Source organism: Trichosurus vulpecula, chromosome 2 (assembly GCF_011100635.1).
Source record: "Trichosurus vulpecula isolate mTriVul1 chromosome 2, mTriVul1.pri, whole genome shotgun sequence".
Classification (NCBI taxonomy): domain Eukaryota; kingdom Metazoa; phylum Chordata; class Mammalia; order Diprotodontia; family Phalangeridae; genus Trichosurus; species Trichosurus vulpecula.
The window spans coordinates 185,481,343-185,505,515 of NC_050574.1; the positions used below are offsets into that span (position 1 = coordinate 185,481,343).

The 24,173-nt window shown below is 38.3% G+C and overlaps 1 protein-coding gene across 1 annotated transcript in view; it reads right to left on the bottom strand.

The window, feature by feature from the left end:
• The window catches only part of ATP8A2 (ATPase phospholipid transporting 8A2), a 759,667-nt gene that overhangs the window by 507,813 nt on the left and 227,681 nt on the right, over positions 1-24,173 (bottom strand). Inside the window, exons 14-19 of the mRNA XM_036745978.1 lie at positions 22,301-22,389; positions 21,264-21,308; positions 20,494-20,569; positions 3,809-3,914; positions 2,546-2,628; positions 20-69 (exon numbers count right to left, since the gene is read on the bottom strand). Of these exons, the coding sequence (XP_036601873.1) occupies positions 20-69; positions 2,546-2,628; positions 3,809-3,914; positions 20,494-20,569; positions 21,264-21,308; positions 22,301-22,389 (449 nt within the window). The remainder of the gene's footprint in view (positions 1-19; positions 70-2,545; positions 2,629-3,808; positions 3,915-20,493; positions 20,570-21,263; positions 21,309-22,300; positions 22,390-24,173) is intronic.

The window sequence follows — 24,173 nt, forward strand, 5'->3', positions numbered from 1 at the left end:
TGTGGAAACATAAACATACCTTGAAAACTCCAAGACATTAAGAACTTCAAATGTTTCTTCTTGACCCAACTGCAGGAAGATAAAACAACCTACTTTTACAAATAATCCAAAGTTCACAATTTTCCCCACAACATCCAAACCTCCATACTCCCCTACACCATATACGTACTCCACCTCTAGCCCCAAGACACCACTTTCAAAAAATTATTGTATGAAACTTGTGTGACAGCTCCCTCTTCTGGTAAAAACAAGTCCTAATTTGCCAACTAAGCACTCTTCCGGAAAAGAGCCATCAGACTCATAGTATGTACTTGGCTAATAGGGCATTAGGGTCTAAGGACAGCCAGCTGAAGACTACAACTGAAACCTCTGCTCAATAAAGGGGAGAAAGTTACAGGGATGGTAAAACATTAAACTAAGGGAACAGAAATGACATCTAATAGAAATATAAATCAAGACGCCATCATAATATACAAAGATAAACTAACAAAAAAACATACTCTTGGGTGGGTGGAGGAAGAAAGACTTTCAGTTTTATATCAACTAATATGGTATAGACTTTTCTACTTGATTTTTGGTACTGCAAAAATAAAAACATACAGAAAACACATTGGACAGAGTGTCAGGAACCCTGGGTTTTACTTCTGACTTAGAGATCGATTAGTTGCGTGACCTTTGGAAAGCCCTTTAAACTTTCAGAGACTGTTTTCTCATCTTTAAAATGAAGGGGTTGAATCTGATCATCTCTAAAGTGCTTCATTACAGCATCTTTAAACCCTCTTTGAAGTTGCAGTGCTTGGATGGATGAGAGATCTCCTTGATGTGGGTTCTCCCTCCAAAGATGCAGATCACAAGCCAGGCACACAGCATCCTGTGTGAGTATTAATCACGTCCTCCTATGACTCCTTCACAAAGGATATACCCAACATGCTGGGTGCCTTTCTCTAGTTCTCCTGATATTGAGTGGGTTCAAATTGCACACAGTCTTTGCAGTGGTTTTCCCTTGCTGTCCCTACTACATGACTAGCCCACTGTCTTTTGAGGGCATTCACTACCCTACTTTAGCTCACTTCTCCTGTGCAGTTATTCATTGAACTGCTCACACCTATTATGGGTCTATCTCTCCTTTACCCTTTGGGTGACCTACAACTTAATTCTCTAGAGTCTTTGGTATCCTATACCTACATAGTAATGTGAAGTATGGCCTGAAGAATTCTGATATAAAAATGATTGGTCTTCATTTCAGAGAGAAGCTTGAGGATCATTACAAGCACTGAACATTTTTCTTAACATAATTCAGCTATTTCTCCCATTTCATTCTATGTCTAGTTCCCTGTCCATATGCAGTGTCTCTCCAAGGAAACAGATGTAGTAATGGACCACCTCTCTGGACTGTACCTCCACCTGCATATACACATTCTTCATCCACTTAATTTTACCTAAATAGCTATTAAAGCTAAACTCTCCTGAATGCTTATGGATGCCATTTAGTAGGTTCTGTAATATCTTAGAGCTTGAAGCCATCCGCATAATGTCATCTACTAAAAAGACTTCACCTTCTAGAAGGAATCCTTCTTCCATTTGGGCCTTTTGCTGAACACTGGCAAGTATACATTATCCTCTGATGCTTCCAACCCAAATTTATCTTTGGCTCTTTCTACTGTCCTGACATGGTCCTGTCTATCTAACCAAATGTTTCAACCCAACCCATTACTGGCACCTCCTGACTTGGCCCCCAGGCTCTAATGTTCTCTCACCTCTGAGACCTGACTTTGACTGAACTTAATGCTTCCTCACCTGAATCAAATTTCTGTTCCCAGATCTCAAGCTCACAGGGCAGGGAGAAAATGATAATTTGCTCCTATCCACACCTTTGATTCCTGCTGCCTTCTATCCATTCTACTCTGCTATGCCTTTTACCTATCTAGCCCTAAACAGATAAAGTACAGTGCAGAGGAGAAAATGAAATGAGGACATTTGTTCCAAGAACAAGGATTGTTCCAAACTGCTAAAGCATAGAACATTACACTGTCTTCACAAACAAAGTCTCTTCAAGGGGTGTAAATGCGGAAGCCAGGATTTGCAGACAAAACACCAAAGCCTTATGGTGAGGTTTCATGCTTGGTGACATTTCCTAAAGCAATGTGCATAATACAAAGACTTAACAAACATGCCCACAAGACATACTTAAACATTAAAATTTATTTCCTAATTATAATGTGGAAGAGCCTGGGCTTGTGGCTATAGCACTGGATTTGGAGTCAGGAAGACAAGGAGTCTAAGCCTCTGTCAGGTATTTTTTGTCAACTTCGACAAGTCACATATACCTACCCTCTGAGCCTCAGTTTCCTCATTTATAAAATGGAAACAAGACCCAGCTCATAAAGTGTAGAGCAAAGCTCAAAGACAATTATTCACGTTTTGTACTTTACATCAGTACTATATGTCTGTTATGGTGGGGGGGAACCTTCCTCCTGAAGGCTCTGTTAAGAGCTTAACAGAGATTTCTCTGATATAATGCCAAGTTCACAAGCATCCTACTTACAGCTTCTATGATAACCGAGTCAGGAGTTCTTCCAGTAAAGACGAAGCCAAGTTTTTTTGCTCCTTTCACTAATGCCCCTTCATCTGTTGATAAAAAATGGTCCTTATTAAGGAGGGCTAAAGAAATAATATCTATCACCAAGATGGAACTACGGTACTGGTAGCATTCAATGCTAAGACTCTCAAATTATTTTAAGATAACGGGCCTTATTTGATAGGTTGGAAACAAATGAGAAACTATAAGGAATCCAAAGACTTTTCCAATCACTGGATAACATTTTGTACAGTGTAAGAAGTAATTTTTTAAATAGTTTTCTAGGAGCTGAAAATTAATGATTTTATGACTATTCACTGTTAAGATCAAGCACACACTTCTCATATGCCCACTAATCCAGTGAAGTGGACGCAAAGGTTTAAATCTTATTACTGTTTTGACTATTTGGCTATTTTGTCTGAAAAACAAAGGTTCAGGGGGACATGATAACTGTCTTCAAGTATTTGAAGGAAAGGCTACCATGTGGAAAAGGGCATATACATGTTCTGTTTAATCCTAGAGGACTTAACAAGAAAAAGGCACAAGGAAAAGGCAATTTGTTTGATGGTAGGCAAATTCTTCATAGTGAGAGCCATCCCAAAGTATAATAGGCTGCCCCAGGAGGTAGTGGGATCCCATCACTGGTGGTAAAGCCCAGTTATCAGGTGTGATGTAGAAGGGATCTTTTTTCAGGTATAAGTTTTCTGAGGCCCTTCTCAATGGCACTGTACCAGGACAAGAGAAAAAAGCCAGGGTAATAGATAAGAGATCATTTTCTCTCTATCTAATAATAAGAACAGGGTCTCTCACACTTAAAATCCACTGGCAAAGCCAGAAATAACATCATTATTCTTCACTGCAGTTCATTTTTTTCTCTCTCAAGGGACAGATGAGGGTTTAGCAACTGCTGCTAGGAAGCCAGGATGAAGAGAGAACCTTTCGGGCATTCTTGAGGCTCCACATGTCATGTTTCTGCTGCTAAAGTGTTGTAAAGCTGGGACTAGGCAGTGCCACTTTTCTATAGCACTGACACCTTTCCCAAACAACTGCCTTTAAGTCATGGAAAATGTTTCCGTGCCCAAGCAAAGCCAAACGAACAAGTAGACAAGGTTTTTTCAGATACAACCTATATCACACTCTTAATCAACAGAGCCACCATGAGCCTCAAAGGCAGAATACATCCAGTGATCTAAAAGGTAAAAGGCACAACATCTCAAGTAGAACACTCACCTGGGGAAGAGGCCTGGTAGTTGATAGTATTGCCGTCATTCTCTGGAACAACAGTGTGACAAACAGCCAGCAACGTGAGGAACTCCTGTATACACGCAGCAGTGGGCTACAAAGTATTTTACTGTATTAAAGTCTGAACACCAGATTGTCATTACTTTTAGTTTAAATATGTGGATGGCCTGCAACTTGGGCATCAGGCTCCATCTTTACCATGTCTCCCCCTAGATGTCCTGCCTCTTCCCTCTGATCCTGATCTCATCCCTGCTTCACCTTGCTCTGTGACACACCACAGCTACCGTATCACCGCCCTACTCCAACTCCACTTCTCTTACTTCTAGCATCAAATAGAAAGTCCTCCATTTGGTATTTGAAGCCCTTCACATCCAACCCCAACCCTCAGCTCTTTTAGCTTTCCAGCCTCCTTATACTTTACTCCCATCCACACACTCACAATCCAGCAGCAGAATGTCACCTCCCATCTCTGCACCTCTTCTCGGGCTGTCCCTCATGCCCGGAATACTCTCCTTCCTCTCCTCTGATTCTGAACTTCCCTGGTTTCAAAAGTGAGTTCAAACCCCACCTTCTACAACAGGCCTTTCTTGTTCTTTCCCCCTTTCATCCCCCACAGCCTCCAGTGACATCCCCCAAGATGACATTCTATTTACACTGAATGCACCTAGAATGTACATGGTTATTTACATGTTGTCTTTCCCATTAGACTGTGAGCCCCTTGAGGGCAGAGCCCATATTTTTGCCTTTCTTTATATCCCCAGTTCTTCGCAAGGTGCCTAGGTACATAGAAATTGTTTAGGGAAAGGAAGAAAAAGGAATGGAAGGAAGGAAACAAGTACAACTTTCAAGCATAATAAAAGCTGACAAGTCTTTAAGGCTAATGACAAGAACTCACCAGAAGAGACACTGTGCCAAAACAGCAGCCTCATATACTGGAGAGTGCTCTGGATTTGGACTCAAAACCTGGGTCTAAGTTCTATCTACCACTTACTATCTGTGTGATGCCAGGACAATTATTTAATCTCTCAGGGCTTCGGTTTTGTCTTTAAACTGAGAGGGCCGAACTAGTTTCTTTCTAGCTCTGATACGCTTTGTTTCCAGAAACAGATGGAAAGGCTAATAAAACTTTGGTAAATAGGTCTCTGTCAAAAACGAGTATCTCTACAAACATTAATCACTCCTACCCAGATTCTTCTCATCCCTTCTTCCCCACCAAAGAGCATAATTATGTCAGACACTGGTTGAATAGCTATTTCTGGGCATAAATTAAACCCTGCTCCTTAAATCATAATTTCACCACAAATGCCTGTTTCCAGTTATGGTGGCACTGAAGTAAGAGGTTCTGTGAAAGAAATTCAAGGCAACAGTCTAGCGGCAGGGAGAAGGACAGAGTGCCCGCTATACATCAGGAACTGGATCCTCACAACAACCCTGGGAGGGAGGTGCTATTATTATCTCCATTTTATAATGGAGGAAACTGAGGCAGACAGTGGTCAAGGGATTTAGCTAGTAAGTAACTGATGGCAGATTTGAACCCAGGCCTCTCTAACTCCAGGCCAGGCATTCTATCCACTCAACCACCAGCTGTCGCTGCTAAGTTGTAATAATATTCAGGAGACTATGGGATACTTAAAATCTGTAAAACCCATTGTATATGGGGCCTGGTTTCAAGCAAACCCATTCTCTCAATCTAAAGAACCCCAAATTATGAACCAGTTACAAAGTTAAAGTGATTATACAAGATGACCTTTAGAAATACTGAGGAAGCAGCCCCGAGAAGGTGACTGTCATCCTTGTTCTGACCTCCCCCTTCAAACAAAAATCTGGAACAGTATTTCATAAGGTTACTTTACTATATCCTGCACACTGAGAACACACTTATCGAAAAATCAAGGCCAGACTCAATAAATGTGAAAGGAAAGCCACACTGAAGGAAACCAAAATCTACAAAAATGTATTTTGTCAGGCAAAAGGGTTTGACAATTAGATTTTTGCCAGGATGTTGCCTCCACCTGTTGTATTTTCCCTCCTACTTTAGATGCTGATAGAAAAATGATTTGATTTCCACATACACAGTATGTGGGATTCACATTTCAACATCTGTTCCTGCCAGACTTTGGAGTTTGGTATCACCTCGCTACATGTCCAATGGCTTTCAAACTGGGGCAATACAACTATCCTTGGACTGCTCCCAAATAGCTTAGATTTCATACCCCCCCCCCAACCTTCCAAAGAGAGACAAAGAGAGCCTGCAACTGAATTTGTTGCTATTCTTTTCACAGTTTGATAGATTATTTGACAGTTATGAAACTACAGATCACAGAACACCAAGGCCTTGCTTATCACTGCCATTGGCTCTCCAAGCTGCCATTTATCTGTTTTTATTCTTTTAACACAAAACACCTGCTACCTTAATGGATACAAAGGGATAAGATGATATATGGCCAATGCCTGGGGAAAAAATTAGGATGTTCTACTCTACGTGAAGGTTGTTGGGGTGAGAGATGGAGGAGAGTGAGTTGGCCAAAGCATACATGGGGTCCAATCAACAAGCATTTATTTAGGATCTACAATATTTCAGGAACTGGGGATATAAAGACAAAAATGAAACAGTCCTTGCCCTCAGAAAGCTTACATTCTACTGGGGGAGACAAAACTTATATAAATAATTTGGAAAGGCAACAAGTTTTTGTTGAGTTTTTTTTAAGCATTCACTAACTGCCTTCACTAAATTAATCTATACAGAAAATAAATACAACATAATTATTGGTAAATGTTGGTAGGGAAAGGGATCCAGTAGCTGGGAAAGGAATCAGGGAAGGTTTAATATGAAGGTGTAGCTTAAGCAGAGTGCTGCAAGAAACAAGGAGTTCTAAGAGGCGAGAGGTACAAAAGGAACAAAGATGTGTGTTCCAGGCTTAGAGGACAGCCAGTAGCAAAGCACAGAGACAGAAGACAGCATGTTATATGTGAAGATCAGTAAGAAGGTCAGTTTGGTTGAACCTCAGAGTAGAGAAGAATAACACATAATAAAGCTGGAAAGGTAGGTTGAAGCTGGGCTAACCAAGGACCAGGAAGTCAATGACAAGGCAACTAGGCGGCACAGTGGATAGAACACTGGGTCTGGAAAGTCTGAGTTCAAATCTGACCTCAGACACCTAGCAGCTCTGTGACTAGCTTACTTAACCTCTATCTGCTTCAGTTTGCTCAACTGTAAAGTGGGGATAAAAACGACTTCCCAGGGTTGTTATGAGGATCAATTGAGATGATATTTGTAAAGCACTTACAATAGTGTCTGGCATATACAGGGAATTAACTAACGCTTGTTTCCTTCCTTCCTCTTCCCTTTCTCTCAAATAAAGCCAAGAGGACTGAGAAGCAGGATACAATGGGAGGAAGTGCTGACTGTTCGTCTAGTCAATATAGATCACAGATAAGTAAACCAAGAGTAAAAAAATAAAAGTAGGTTATTATTGGGTTTAAACTATAAAGGGAAACTGAAAAATATTAAATAAATGCATTCCTAAAAACAGGTAAGCTAGTCATGTCACAAGAACAAAGTGTAACCCATGGACAGGCCATGGGCTACATGACCCAAGTAATGTCGTCAAGATACCTAAAGCAAAACTCTTGGCATGGGAGGTACATTCCCTAGATGAGTTATAGGATGATGTGGACAATTGTCACAAAGAACAGAAATTCATGAGTGAACTACGAATTGTGCCACATTAGTGAGATCATAAATCTATTCAAGTATCAAAAAAGGGATGTCCTTAATTTATAGATATTGTAGGAAAACAGCATCATTGGATTGTAGATTTAGGGCCCAAAGGGATTACAGTAACCACCTACTTTAGCTCATCACTTTATAGAAAAGGGGAAGCAACTTATTCAAGGTCACCAAGGAAATTACCAATAGAACCAGTATTTGAACCCAGGTCACAACAGCATCATAGATCTAGAGATGGAGAAGACCCTAGAAATCTAACCTATCATCCTCATTTTAGGAATAAGGAAACTGAGTTTCAGGGAACAAAAGCTCTTTGCCCAATATTGCCAAGGTAGTAAGTGGTAGATCCAGGATTCACATCCATTTCCTCTAATGCCAAATCCCATGCTTTTCCCACAAAATCAGAGGACATTTTTAAACAAAAATTTACCTCTGTTTGATTGTACTTTGGGTTAAGATGCCCTTCTTTCCCTCCTCTTCCTCTCAATTTCCCAAGAGGGACACTGGTCCCTTAGCAATTTAAGGCTCAATACTACTATTAAAAAATGAATAAATAGCCTTTGAAAATTACACAGGAGCACCAGATGACACACATGTAAAGAATATTAACCTTCCAATTTAATAAATGGTCTAAAAATTCACTAAGAGAAATAGAAGGATTGCCTAAGTCAAAGCTATTCAGTGAGAAGTAGATGTCCAAATCAGGCCGAGGGGAATGATATATTCCAATGCCTGGGATTCAGTGCTAGGTGGCACCAGACAGGGTATTACACATCTTCCTCAGAGTCTGAAAATCTTTTAGCAGATAGACATTTCCTGTTAACAACTAAGAATCCTCTGGGAAGATATGAGTTTTCATCTGCTGTGTAAGCCTGTTTACCTAATGAGTCATTTTCAATTTATTTGATGGCTTTCATAATGACCAGAGAAATGTAAAAGTCTGGAGTTTTCTTTCAAAGTCAAATGACTTCTATAAAACAGGCTTTGACAAATAATATAAGGGTGAAAATATAGTGTGAATACATGATCTTTTCAGAGGGATCCAGGCTTGGGAATTCTCTGGGGACCAAAACAGAAACAGTAACTTTACAAATACAAATTCTGCTCTTTGTAGGTTTCATCCACATATAGAAAGTCACTGCTTAGGAATGTTATCAAGGGACAAGGGAGTTATTTTCCACAGATACTTTCTGTGGAGTGACTGAAAGCCAGACTCAAGCCTTGGCCATCAGCCCACATTTAAAAGTTTAAATATAAGTCTAAAGAGACCCAAGATGATGACCCAAGACAGAATAAAATTCTACAGCAGATGGGAAATATTTCCTTGGGGGGAAATATTTCCTTGGGAGGAAATAGGGATGTTTCTTAGTTTAAATATTTAAAATTTTGTCCATGATAGGGTAATCCTTTATCCTAAAATAATTTCCACTAATACTTGAATGGAACTGAGGTTCTCTAATTTGCAGAACCCAACCACTGTAAGGTATTTTGCTTGTGATTCTTTCTCATGTCTTTTCATGAATCCACTGAGAATTTATGATCCTAAAAAAAGGATAGCCAGCAAAGAAGCAAAAAACAGTCCCTACCCTCGAGTAGCTTATGTTCAATGACTTAAAATAACTTAACATTGGTATTAAAGACATGGGAGGCATTTGGTATGACTAAAAACAACACACAATTTCCCAACTGTAATTCAGCCTGCTTTCTTCCTCCTGCTCAATTCTGGCCCCTTACTCAATTGTGGAGCCTACCTAAGATTGTGTATAGGTCTGTAAATGACTGTAAAATCTGGGGAGGCAGGGGGGCTTGGACCTGGGATTTTGGTTGCATTAGTGTATGAAACTCCCCTTGAAGAAATCCCTTCTACCAAAGCAAATCAGCAGCAACTTCACAACATATCCTCTTTGCCAGCTGCCTAAGGCACTGAGACATTAAAATGACTTGTCTAGGATTACACAATCAGTTTGTATCAGATACGTGACTTTCTACCCTGGGTTTTCTTTATCCATTAATTTCCTCATCCCTCCATACACTAATTCAGTAGGCTGCTTATCCAGAGCATCATGACTTGATCTAGATAACAGGTGTTTCTCATGTATCTTGATTTTCCAATATGGATGTTTAGACCAGAGGTGTCAAACATATGGCCCAAAAGGACCAACACTCCTGAGTGTAGCCAGAACCAGATAAAATATAATTGGGAAATATTTAACAAAATAAATAAAATACAATAGAACAAAGATAATGTTAATATGTGGTTTTCTAAGTCAATATGCACCTGCATGGATCCTTATATATGACTTAGTCCCTCCTTTCTGATTGAGTTTAACACCACTGGTTTACACCAGTGTCTTCTGCATAGTCTTTTCAGAGGATGCTTTGTAGTGTTCTGGACCACAATAGAATTAATTAGTACAATTTCATGTACAAATAAAAGTAAATTGTGCATTACCATAAAAATACTTTTTTGAAAAGGCTTTGTCTATCCTTTCATATAGGTGAACTCACATCTCTGACACAACTTCATTTTTTCAGAAAAATCAGAAAAAAGGGGATCTCATAATCTCTACATACCTGTCAAGCCAGTTGTGTGACAATTAAGATTATGACCCACTGTTGGAAATAGTGAAAACTTGCCTGTTCCCATCTCATGTTGTAATCCCTAATCCCTGTCACCTTTTTCCATGTGCCTTCTAGAAGCCAAGCTCCATCATTAACAAGCTTTCTAGATTCCTTCTCCTACTTTGGCAATTTTCTTATACTCACAAAAAACATACTCACATAGCTTTCTTTAGAAGACACTGCATTCTAGGGTACCCTTCAGCAATGCTGGGTGCTCTTTCCCTCATGTCTCCAGACAGTAGACTAGGAAGAAAGTCACCCCCTACTCCTCATTCTTCACTGTCGTTTCTAGACCCCTTCTCAGCCAATATATAGCAACTTCTTCTTGGATGTTCATTCCAATCAACTCCTCATTGCTGTGTTCTATTAAACAAGGAGTTCAGTAGCTGGTTTTATAGTCTTCTCCCCTGCAACAAGCCCTGCTCTCATACTTGGGAGACTGCAGGATACAAACTGATGTCCCCATGAGCAGCTTGTTTTCAAAGTCCATCAACCTATTCCTTTTCACCATGACTTCTTGGCTGCTATTTTTTAAAAGCTTCCTCATTGTGTTAACTATTCTATGTTGGTTAAACTGATTTAAGAAATGGTGACAGGGTCAACATCTTTACTTTTGCTCCACTTACGCTGATAACTTATTTAATCAGGCAGGGTTGCGACTCCTACAAGCTCACACAGTGCCCATCTTCTGATCTTTATCCTTTTCTTCCAATTCAGTATTTACTTTGAACTTTGCCCCAGAATAGCCAATGATCTAATCTCATCCAAACAGTCAACTCCTCCAATAATGTGTCAACCCACTGGTTGGGGGTGTAGTGTTAACACTACAAAGGAAAAAGATCCCAGATTCAGAGTACCATAGTCAAATTCATGCCTGCAGATGTGTTTATGAACTGTGATTCTTTACATGCTCTGACATTATCATTACCAGGAGACAGATAAGTGGTGTAGTAGAGTGATGGACGTGAAGTCAGAAAGCTGTTATTTGTTCAGTCATTTTTCAGTTGTGTCTGACTCTCCACAACCCCATTTGGAGTGTTCTTGTTCGTTCTACAGATGAGGAAACTGAGGCAAACATAGGGTTAAGTGATTTGCCCAGGGTGACACAGCAAGGAAGTGCCTGAGGCAGGATTTGAACTCAGGAAGAGGAGTCTTTCTGATTCCAGGCCCAGCACCCTATCCACTGAAACTCAAGCTTAAATCCTACATCCTACCTCACTCAACTCAATTAAATCCTCATTCACTCAAGTTTAAATCCTACCTACTTCCTAGCTGTGTGACCCTTGGCAAGTCCCTTAAGCTCTCTCAGACTCAGTTTTCCCATCTGTAAAATGGAGACAATAGTAACACATGCCTTATAGGGTTGTTGTGAGGATCGTGAGATAACATACATAAAGTGCTTTGGAAATCTTTAATGGTTAATATAAATGTTTTTAATTGTTGTTACTACTACTACTTCTACCACCACCAGAAGTGAAAGGGGACCTCATAAGACAAGGGACCATTTTTTATTTTTATATATTTCACTACCTGGTATGCAAACTTATGAGATCTAAACATAAAAAATGTTTATTTGAAATATTATTTGAAAGAACTAACCCACTTTTTTCTTCTTAACCTCCAAAGATTTTTTTTCCCTAATTCAACTGAATAAGCATTTATCAAACATCTATTTTGTGTCAGGCACTGGGAACACAAAGACAAAATAAAAGTCTTTGCCTCAAGGAGCTCACCTAAGTAGATGAAAGTAGATTTTTCTTATGATAATTATAACAACAGTTAGCTTTATGGTTTGCAAAACACTTTACACATATAATCTGATTTGATCTTCATGATGCCCCTGGGCAGTAGGTGCTATTTTTATACTCATTTTATTGATGAGGAAAGTGAGGCTAAGAGAGGTTATGTTACGTGACCAGGATACACAGATAACAATGCAGGATTTGAACTCAAGTCTTCCTGACCCCAAAACCAGAACTTTATTCACTGTACCATTTACTTTATTATAATCCTTTTTACTCACATGCTATGAGTTAATAGCTTTCTCTGTAGTACTACTATTTGTAATCTCAGTTTCCATTCTAAAATTCAACTTTTCCATCCCCTCATAACACTTGCAAATTACAAAGCCTGAACAGGTTCTGCCAGATCCAACCTGAGGTAACAGCAGCTTCTTCCAAAGTCACTCTCAGTATGAGTACATCATCTCCACTGGCAGCTTGCCCACCCTGACACAACAGCTATCTCCTTAGACTAATTACTAGGACCTATCCATTATAAATAGGTCTCTCCTCCAAACAATAGCCACCCATGTCTGAGGCTGCTGAGGACATTGAAGGTCAGCCAAGGCAAAATTGTTCAAAAGACAAGCATGAATCCATAAAAGACTGTCCAAGAATTCAGTTGAGTGTACCCTGGCCAGTCAGTGCTCTCAAACCCTTAAGACCAGATCATGATGTAAGAAATTAATGTACCATCAGAAGCAATTTTTTTTCTCTACATAAGTAAGAATAATTACTCAAATTACTCTGCAGCTAAGAGTTATTCTATGACCCTCATAAAGATGGTGGTATTTATATCAAGGCACTGAAGGCTGGCACAGGACCAAAAGGTTTATAGGCCCCCACAAAGCACATCTCCCTCACATGAAGGCTCATGAAAAAGCTGTGACAACTTCCATACTTCCTTTATCCTCTATTTAGCCATACTATACCTTTCCTGCTGGACTTACATGAGTTGGGCATTGAGTTTTGCTTTCACTTTTGGTACTGTGGTATAACTATCCATTTAGAAAGCATATATTGTTAAACAGGGAAATGGATGAGAAATACTATCTCTGATCCTATCTTTGGAATCAATTACTTGAATACAGGGCAAAATATTTAGCTAATTTCATCTCTCCCTGCCCCTAAGGACCAAAAACTGACCTCATTTATATCTGTGGCTGTGAAAACCATATCCAGTACTAAAGGCTCTGGATTAGAAATAGTAGGAAAAATACTAGATGAAAAGTCAGAAACAACACTCCTCTCTCCATTCCCAGTCTCGACTGTCACTAATTTGCTGGACAAGTAGCTTGACTATTCTGGGCCTCAATATCTGAATCTGTAAATTGGGCTGGGGAGAAGATGAACCATAAGCTATCTTGTGTGTTTCCCAGTTCTAAACATTTCATGATTATAAATAATTGTGACATTCTAGACTCAAAGAAATTTATAGCAGCAATGACTATTTCTACCACCCAAAAATAACTGTAAAAATTGCCTTTTTCTTTTTCCCCCTAGGTTACATAGGCAAAGCAGAAGCAAATTTCAGTACATACTTTGGAAGGAAAATTGTATTGTCTTTTAGTATTCTGATAGGAGAGGGAAGGGCAAGAAAGAAAAAAAAGTATTTTCTTACAATGTCCAGGATGAGTACTCAAGGGAAACTACTAAACAGTCTGAGAATCAATAGAGTGACATTAGGTATTTGGTATTTTAATTTTGAAGAAATTTTAAAAAATATACTGGGTTTTCAAAAGGTTACATATATATATACACATATATATGTGTGTGTGTGTGTGTATATATATATATGTGTGTATATATATATATACATACACACACACGTATATATATCAGGATACAAAAATCTCAGAGATAAAACCTCGGTCTTAAGCACATTGCTATAACCCAAGGAACAAATCTCTCTGTTGGTGGGCTGCTGTGATGATCCTCTTCAGAATATTAAGCAGTTTTGATAAGAAAAACTGTCATAGAATCATATCTTCATAGAGAGCTAGAAGGACCTTAGAGGTCACTGAATCCAACTCCCTCACTTTATGGATAAGGAAACTGAGATTCAGAGAGTTACACACAGATAATAAATGGAAGACACATGGTTCTAACCAATGTCCTTTGACTATGAATCTAGCCTTCTTTCCATTGTAAACTGAAAAGATACAAATGGTATTTAAAAAGCGAATTGTTAAGTGTTTTTCTCTTATATACACATACCTAGAAGAAAATCATTAAATTAACTCTATTTATGTAATCCTAGGCTGATTTGAAAAATCAAAGATCACATATTTGGGAATATTGGTGATAATTTCTCCCCATCACCTAGTCATCTTATAAAGAATGAAACTGCAGTCCAGAAAAACAAAGTTACTTATCAAAGGTCACACAGATCATAAGAAGGAAGCAGAATTGATATTTGAAAGCAGGATCTCTGACTTTCCATGTAGTGTTCCTTATAGCAGACCAAGCTGTCTCTCAGTTCTGCTATGGTAATAGTCCTCTCACTCTCAACCTATTTATCCTCAGACTATTGCCTCTACACTGGCAAGATACTCCATCTCTCAGGAACAATCATTTTTAAAACTTATTTTTATTTATTGAATATTTGCAAATTACATGTAAAATAAATTCTTAACAATCATTTTTAAAAATTTTGAGTTCCAAATTCTATCCCTCCCTATCATCCCTACCCACTCCTTGAGAAGAGAAGCCATTTGATTTCAACTATACATGTCAGGTCATACACGACCTGTTTCCACATTGGCCATGTTGCAAAAGAAAACAAACAAAATAAAACAAGAAAAATAAAGAACTATTAAAAATTATGCTTCAATCAACATTCAGCACTTATCAGCTCTCTCTGGAGGTAGAGAGCATTTTCCATCAAGGGTCTTTTGGAATTGTCTTGGGTCGCTGTCTTGATCACACTGTTACTATGTACAGAGTTCTCCTTGTTCTGCTCACGTCACTTTGCATGAGTTCATACTAGTCTTGCCAGGTTTCTCTGAAACCAACCTGCTCATCATTTCTTATAACACAATAGTATTCCATCACACATATACCACAACTTGTTCAGTCATTTCCCACTTGATAGGCATCCTCTCAATTTCCAATTCTTTGCCACCACAAAAATGAGCTGCTATAAACATTTTTGTACATATGGGTCCTTTTCCCTTTTCTTCGATTTCTCTAGGATTCAAATCTAGAAACAGTATTGCTGAGTCACATGGTATGCACTATTTCCTAGCCCTTTGGGCATAGTTCCAAATTGTTCTCTAGAACAGTTGAACTAGTTCACAACTCCACCAACAGTGCATTAGTGTCAATTTTTCTACATCCCCTCCAGCATTTGTCATTTTCCTTTTCTGTCATCTTAGATAATCTGATATTTCAGGGATGTTTTAATTTTCATTTTTCTAATAAGTAGTGATTTAGAGCAAATCTTCATTTGACTATTGATAGCTCTGATTTCTTCTCAAAACTGCCTGTTCATATCCTTTGAGCATTTATTAAGGAATAGTTCTTATTTTTATCAATTTGGCTCAGTTCTCTACATATTTGAGAAATGAAGCCTTTTATCTAAGACACTTGCTGTAAACCCCATCCCACCCCCAGTTTTCTGCTTTCCTTCTAATCTTGGCTGCATTGACTTTGAGCAAAATCTTTTAAATTTAATGTAATTAAAATTATCTTTTACATCCTGTAATGTGATTTCTCTCTCACCGCCCCACCCCCAGCCCCGGTAATATATTCTTCTCTTATCCACAGATCTGACAGGTAAACTATTCCTTGCTCCCCTAATTTGCTTATGGTATCACCTTTTATGTCTAAATCACGTACCCATTTTCACCTTATCTTGGTGTATGGTGTGAGATGCTGGTCTAAACTTCGTCTCTTCCAAACTGCTTTCCAGTTTTCCCAACAGTTTTGTCAAATAGTGAGTTCCTCTTCCAGAAGTTTGGATCTTTGCATTTATTAAACATGAAGTTACTATGGTCATTTCCTCCTGTGTATTGTGTACTTAATCTATTCCACTGATTCACCACTCTATTTTTAGCCAGTATCAGACTGGTTTTTTTCTCATTAATTCCCTTGATATTCTTGATCATTTGTTCTTCCATGGGAATTTTATTATTTTTTCTAGCTCTGTAAAATATTTTTGGTAGTTTGATTGGTATGGCACAAAATAAATATACTAATTTAGGCAGAACTGTCATTTTTATTATATTGGCTCACCCTAGTCATGAATATCTTTCCAATTATTTAGATCAGAATTTATTTGTATGAAAAGTGTTTTGTAACTGTTTACTAAGTTTGTAACTAGTTCCTGAGTTTGTCTTGGCGGGTAGACTCTCAAGTATTTTATAATGTCTGCAGTTATTTTAAATGGAGGCCTTTATCGGAAAGAGAAGGGAAAAAGGAAAACATACTAGGCATCTGGGAGGCAGAAACAAATCACTTCAACCCTCATTCTTCACTCCTGCAATAACCAAGAAGTTAGACTATAGGATCTCTACATCCCTTCCAGTTTTGATACTAATTTCTATGAAATCATCCATAGAAATCAAATCAAGTTGGTTATTTTTTTAATGAAAATTCTTTTTCTATGAATGCATAGGAAAAGAACTTAAAAGCTCACCCTTTCCCCAAATACAGAAGTATTCCTTAACTAAACGGAATACTCAGGGAAAGACTACCCTAACACAGGACAAAAGATTAACTGTTTCAACCCTTGTGAAAATCTGAAATGTGTTCATCTCCTTTCCTAGGAGACAAAATATTCTAAGACAAACAACATATGTTGTTGTAGACTGGAAATTGCACAGTGTCTCCAAGTCATTCTGAACACTAATAACCAGTGTATGTAATTAATTTATCACCATGTCCTGTCATTTCTTCCTTGAAAGGTCTCTTGAACTCATCCCATCCATTTCTACTGTACCTATCTTAAATCTGATTCTCATTACTCCCAGACCTGTATACTTCAACAGCCTCTAAGTTATTCTCTTTGAGCCCAATTTCCTTTCTAATACATCTTGCATATTAATTAGATATTAGTTCATCAAACACTTGTTCTTCTGCTCAAAAACCTATCATTGGTACCTATTCAATCAATCCAAATTTCTTTGTCTGGCCGCTACCTGTCAGACCTTATTTCCCATATCCTCAGTTGTCTATTGGACATTTCCAACTTGAAGTCCCAGGAATAAACAGAACTCATTATTCTTTCCCACTTTCCCACTAAATACTCTTCCAAATGCTTTTATTTCTGCTTAGGGTAGCACCATTCTCCTTATCCCTCAGGGTAAAACTTTACATTACCCCCAACTCAGGCTTCCTTGCATCATATATCTAATCAGTTGCCAAATCTTGCTTCTTTTACCTGCACACCATCTACACATATGACCCCTTCTCCCCATTCATGTAGCTACCCCCTTAATTGAGGCTCTCCCGGAATTATTGCGACAACCTCCTAATTGGCCCCCCTCTCTTTTGCCATTATAGTCCATCTCTCACACTTTCCTGCCAAAGTTATTTTTCCTTTTTAAATTTAATTTTATTATTTTTAAAGTTGACTAGACTCAGAAACCAGATTGGAAACTGAGTGGGAGGGATGATGTGGAGGAAACTTTTTCGAGGAATTTGACTGTGAAGTGGGGGAAACATGTAAGATCAATGAGTATTAATTAAGTGCCACTATGGGCGCAGCACTGTACTAGAAGGCAGGCATTCAAATACAAAGAATGAAATACTGTCTCTTCACAGGAAGCTTATATGTTACTAGAGGAGACCAGAGGTATATAATAATAATAACAATAATAATCAGCATAAGTATAATTAACAAATACAAAGTAGCTAAGTATAAAGTAGTTGAGGGAGCAGCAGTTAAAAGGCATCAGGACGTAGAAATGGTGCTTGAGTAGGTTTCTGAGTCTAGTCAACTGAAACTACTCTGATAAAAGTCAGAAATGCTATCTTTATTGCTAAAGCCAATAGTTTTCTCAATACTTTGCCTTCTTATTCTTTCTGCAATATTTGATAGTGTTGGCCTACTCTCTTTATTCTCCTGGATATTCTCTGAATTTTTCAAAGAGGACTCTTCTGGTAATCTTCCATGTCTCATTACTCCTTCTCATGCTCCTTAGTGGGCTCATAATCCATATTCTTTCAATTGAGAAGATTAAGTGGATTCTGTATCGTTTTTATTGACCCTGTTTAAAATTACTTGATTTGGTCTGAACTTAGTTCAGAAATTCATCTGGCCTCTAATGAGTAAGTTTGGAAATCCAATTCTCCTGCTAATCACTATTCTATTCTTGTCTCAAAGAAATCTGCTATCCTTGAGAGGTAAGGGTGGATACCAGGGAGTCTGGTCTGTTATCTTTACACCACCAAGCTATCCTTCAAGGATGTCTGGTTTGCTACCCTAGGAAGTCTAGTCTACCACCTCTCACCTTGGGGTGGACTCATGCAATGAGCTTTTCTTAGTCTCTGGAGGGAAGGAGAGGGTTGTTGCTAGCCCTTCATTCCCAACCTCCAACCAGTCATATATTGTTTCCCATGCCTCAGCTATGGAACCAATCATAACTCCTCACCCCTGTGATGCTGCCAACCCTATAACCAATTGTATTATTTCCTCACCAATCCTGCTATGGTCTTTGTTTTAGGCTTATAAAAGGGATCTGCACCTCCAATTCACGATCTTTGCCTAAACTGAGGTAGCCATTCATCTGCTTTATTACCAGGTTCAAACCTTGCTAATAAACTATTATCATGCTCAGAGAGAACATGCCTCAGTCTACCTCTTGTTGAATTTTACTTCTGACACTCTCATAAGGGTCCATCACAGGGCTCTATTTCAAACCTTTGTCTTTCTCCGTACAGTTCATCAATGACCTCATCAGATCCCTTAGGTTCAATTATCTCTGTGTAAATGATTCTTAAATCTGCATATATTCTCTGCATCCCTCTCCTGAGCTCCAGGACCTTATTTTCAAGTGACTGCTTGACATCTCCACCTGGTTTTCCCACAGACATCTCAAACTCAACATGTCCAAAATGGAACTGATTATGTTTTCAACTACACCCACCCTCCTAAACTTGCTGTTTTTCTTCAGGATATTACCATTCTTTTAGCCAACCTCATAAACGAGGAGTAATCCTTAACTCCTCCTTCCTATCCCCCTCTCCATTGGTAATGATTTGTCAGGTCCTATTGATTTTACCTCATTCGTATATCTTATTATCCATCTCCTCCTCTCAGTTCACACATCTACCACCCCAGTTCAGGGCCTCACCATCACTTCCCTAGACAACCGCAATGGGCTTCTAACTGGTTTTCCTGCATCCAGTCACGATCCTCTCCATTCCGTACTCCCCAGGGATATTTCTGAAGCACCATGTCACTATCCTGCACAAGAAGCTCCAGTGGCTCCATTTCCTCAAGGATAAAATATCCCTCTAACATTTCAAATCTTTCCGAAGCTGGCTCTAGCCCATCCTTCCCAACTAACTGCATGTTTCTCATCCTCATGCACTTTACATTCTAGCCAAATTGGAGTGCTTCCTATTCTCTCCATAAATCCCCATCTCTCTTCCTTTGCATAAGCTATCTCTTCTAAGACCAAAATACTCTCCCCTTTAGCCTCTTTTTTTAATGCCCCAAATTCTATGCAAGGCTCAAATCAAATACCACCTCCAACAAAAGGCTTTTCCTGATTCCTATAGTTTTTTATCACTTCTCCAAAAAAATTACTTCATATTTATTTTGTATAAACTTTTAATTTACTTATCTGCATCCATGTTCCTCTCCCCCTCGATAGAATATAAACTTCTGAAGGTTAGGGCTTATTTTGTTTTTGTGTCTACAAATAGCCCCAATGCCTAGCATATAGTAATAAATTTTTGCATACTTGCAGGGGAGCAAAATTAAATAAGACTGTAAAAATAAGAGTGCAGCTCTTTTATATCAGTATAAGAGTAAACCATTTTATACCCAAAGCAACAGAAAATCATTAATTTTTTGAAGACAACTAATGTGAGCAGACCTACGTATCTGGAAGATAACTTTGGCAAGCCATTAAACGTTTAAAAATTATCTTCATATCTCTGGGACTAGCACCATCCCTGGCACATAGTGAGGACTTAACAAATGCTAGTTGACTGACTGAATATATTACTTTTTCTATACCCCATTCTTCTTGAACATTTTTTAAAACCTAGTTTAAGATGCCTCTTAAATAAGCATTCTTCAGGACCTCTACACGTGATAAAAACAGAACATAACTGACATATCCCTTCCCCTACACCAATTACTTCACTGTATAACACTTACATTCAAGGGCATACTACCATATTCAATGTTCCAAGCTGAATATTATTAGCATAAAGTCTCTTGCCCGAGGTGCTCATACATTATAAAATTTCAGGATCCCATCCCATCCCTATGTTTAGGATTCACAAATGTTAGAAAAAAAAAGTACATCCCTTTAGAGATACACAGCATCGGCAATTAACTTGGCACCAAACCAAAAACTTACGTGATCATTTTCAATGTTCTGTAACAATCTTGGGTCATCGAATATACATGAATCACTAGTGGGAGGAGGCAACTGACTACAAAGAAGAACAGAAAAAACATTTTATGTAATAGAAATATATTCTTATTAGCATGTGCATGTTTATGTAAAATCAGAGCTCATAGCTAGAAAGAACCTGAAGGCAACATCTGTCCATCCTTTTGCTACTCAAGAGAACTAAAATTTAAGTACCACCAGGTAATACAAGGGTGCAGACAACCACATAAAACATTATTACAGCTCTCGAGGAGGTAATAAGGCAAGGCAGAGCTGCACTCAAACAACTTTTACATACAGAGAAACAAGACTTGGGGTCAGGAGACAGAAAAGGGGGCTGTAGAAGCATAAGGAAATTGTTTGTCGCATGCATTCAAATCAACTACAGCAAAAGATGAAACACAGGAGAAAGAAAATTCAGAGATTATGAAAAAGTAAAGGCTATTAACTGGGTTGAAAAAGGAAGTAAGGGTAAATATGTAGAATGGTGCTACAAAACTTAAAATGACATTCCCCTATTTTCCATTTAATGTCTCAATCTCAATCTGAGAAAAACTATCAATCCATCAATATTTCTCAGCCCACAGCTGATACTGTTTTATACTGCCACCCTTATTTAAGCCACAGTTCATCAAGTATTATGACTCTATGGTATTCTTAAACTACAACATAAATACAATCTTAAACAATCAAAAATAAAAAAATGTATAAATACAGTTCTAACAGATATTCACCTGAAGTCTTCTGAGGAGCGTTCTCTTTCCAACTCTGGGAAATGGCTGTCCATTAACGTGAGAGAAAATGAGTATGTTATAGAACAGTGTGAATACAAGAACCTATTATAACAGAAGTTGAGTCAACAAAGGGTTTATAAATTTGTGGTCTACTGCATTAAACATGTAATGATAATTATAATAATAGCTAATATATGTGTATATGTGTGTATGTGTATATATAAATATATATCACATTAAGGTTTGCAAAATGTTTTACAAATATTATCTCATTTGATGCTCACAACAACCCTGAGAGGTAAGAGGTAAGATCTCCATTTTACAGATGAGGAAACTGAGGCAGATAGTAGTTAAGTGACTTGCCGAAGGCCACACAACTAGCAAGTGTTTGAACCAGGATTTGAACTCTGGTCTTCCTGATTCTAGGAAGTCTATAAACTCCTTTAGGCTCCTCACTACAAATTTTTTACACACACATACTACAGATACAAATGCATATTTGTATATATATATACACATGTATATCTACATGTATATATACATATACATGAAATAAACCAAGGTTTTCTATCACCAATGTTTTTTATTAAAATTCCATTAAATGCTAGTTAAACATCCCTAAGAATGTCTCTATATAAATAGGTATAATGCACATACTAGCATGCAAAGAATCTATGATTTTGTTAGTTTAGGGAATTCTTTCCACCAATACTGATTACAACCTGTCCCTTACTGTAGATAAGACCTAAGGAGTCGCCTCAGGCACAAGGAAATTAAACAACTAACCCAACACTATACACTGAGTAAAATGGCAGCGTTAGGATCTGAATCCAGGTCATCCTGACTCCAAGTTTACTTTATTCACTATATCCAAGCTACCTACCACATAATAGATAAACATACTTCATGAAAAACTTTTCTTTTTCAGAAGAGAAAATAGAATTTCCTGATATCTTTCAAAGCAACTAAAGGTGAATTTTGTTTTTTGAGTAAACCCAATGGAAATATGCAATAGGGTACAGAGATATGACACTAACCCATAGGTTACTCCTGCGATGCTACATTTCTTGAAGGTCATGATATTGCATGTAAGCGTTCCCGTTTTATCGGAAAATAGATATTTAACCTATAAGGAAAGAGAACAGCAGAACAGTAAGGGAGGTCATTATTAAGCAAAAGCTACTTAGTAAAATCTATTTCTTCTTGAACAAAGGCTGTATAAGTTCAAAATCTACAGCCTGCCATGGAGTAGATGCCTTAGTCTAGATAGGTTAAATGTCCTTACCTTTTATACATGATCATGGCCAACATGAGAATGATTCATACAGTAATGTTCCAAGAAGGAACTGAATATCAGTCCTACAACCATCACAGAAGCATGAGACTAGCAGGCAACTTCATTCATCATCCTCTTGCTCCTGGATGTCTTAGCTGAAACATATTATTCTATATTTTCAAACACAGAGATTCTAGCCTCCTTCAAGAACCTAATCCTAGTCCCCATCTCCAACTCCAAGTCTCTGAAATGTTCTATTACATAACAGTACATGGAATGGATACTCTAAAAACCCTAAGAATTTCCTTTTTTCAGTCACATGTCAAAAGCAGACAATTCCATGGCCACTTCAATCATAGGTCCTCCTCCAATGCTCAGTTCTAAAAACCTGGAAAGCCTGCAGAGGTTTCCTGGACTGGGGCACAGGACAAGGAAAGCAGCTGCTCATTCCCCAATGTTCAGTCTAACTAAATAAGGTGAGAAAAAGGAGTTACAAACTAGGGATCTTCCCCCAACATAGGATATAATAATAATAATAATAGCAATGATGATAATTATAATAATGGCTAGCATTTATATAGCACTTACTGTGTGCCAGACACTGTGCTAAGCTTTTTACAAATATTATTTCATTTGATTCTCATAACCCTGGGAGGTAGGTGCTAGTATGATCCCCATTTTACAGATGAGGAAACTGAGGCCAACAGTGGTTAAGTCACTTGCCCAAGGTCACATAGCTAGTTAAGTGACTGAGGCTGAATCTGAACTCAGGTCTTCTCAACTCCATGCTGAGCACTCTATCCCCTGTGCTCCTTAGCAGCCCAATGGATAATGAGGATACATATGATGTATTTTAAGAGCAATTCTGATGGGAAATATTTTTGGAATAGCAATGAGATAGGCAGAAAGGCTCATACTGTACTGGAAGATCTGAAGATTTTACCCATGATTCTTATGACATAAAAATATGCAGTCATGCTCAGCAGTAAGGATACTAAGGTTAAAGAGTGAAAATGTAGAGGTGCCATTTCCAAAGACAAAAAAAAGAAGGCTTTGCTCCACTGCTGTTCAATGAAGGGCATCACCCCTTTGAACACTTACATTCATTGCAATGAAGAAATCAGCATTTATTTAGTACCTATAATATGTCGAGCACTGTGCTAGGCACCGGGGAATACATTGGAAAAGTGAAAACAGCAGTCGTTCTGATCCAGAGTCAGAGGAATTAGATTCAAATCCCACCCTGATCTTACTACCATAGGTATGACCTTGTGCAAGTACTTCAGCCTCCCCAGTCATTGATTTATTCATCTCTAAGATGAGGGGATTAGAATGGGTGACCTCTGAAAGCCCTTCCAATTCCGACCCTAGGATGCTGTGACTACCAGGCAACCCCAAGTGACTTGGAAAATTACAAAGAATAAGCATGGTTCCAAATGCGACATAAGAAAACATCCCCAGCCCAGTCTTTTGAAGATGTGGGAGGTATATGGGTAGGATACATTGTGGCATTTATTGAACAACTTTGGTGATCTTTTTTTCTTTTTTTCCCTTTAAAATATATTGTTATATATGATGGCACTTGGGGAGAGGAGAAGAGAGTGATACTAGGAGAAATATACATATATATACAT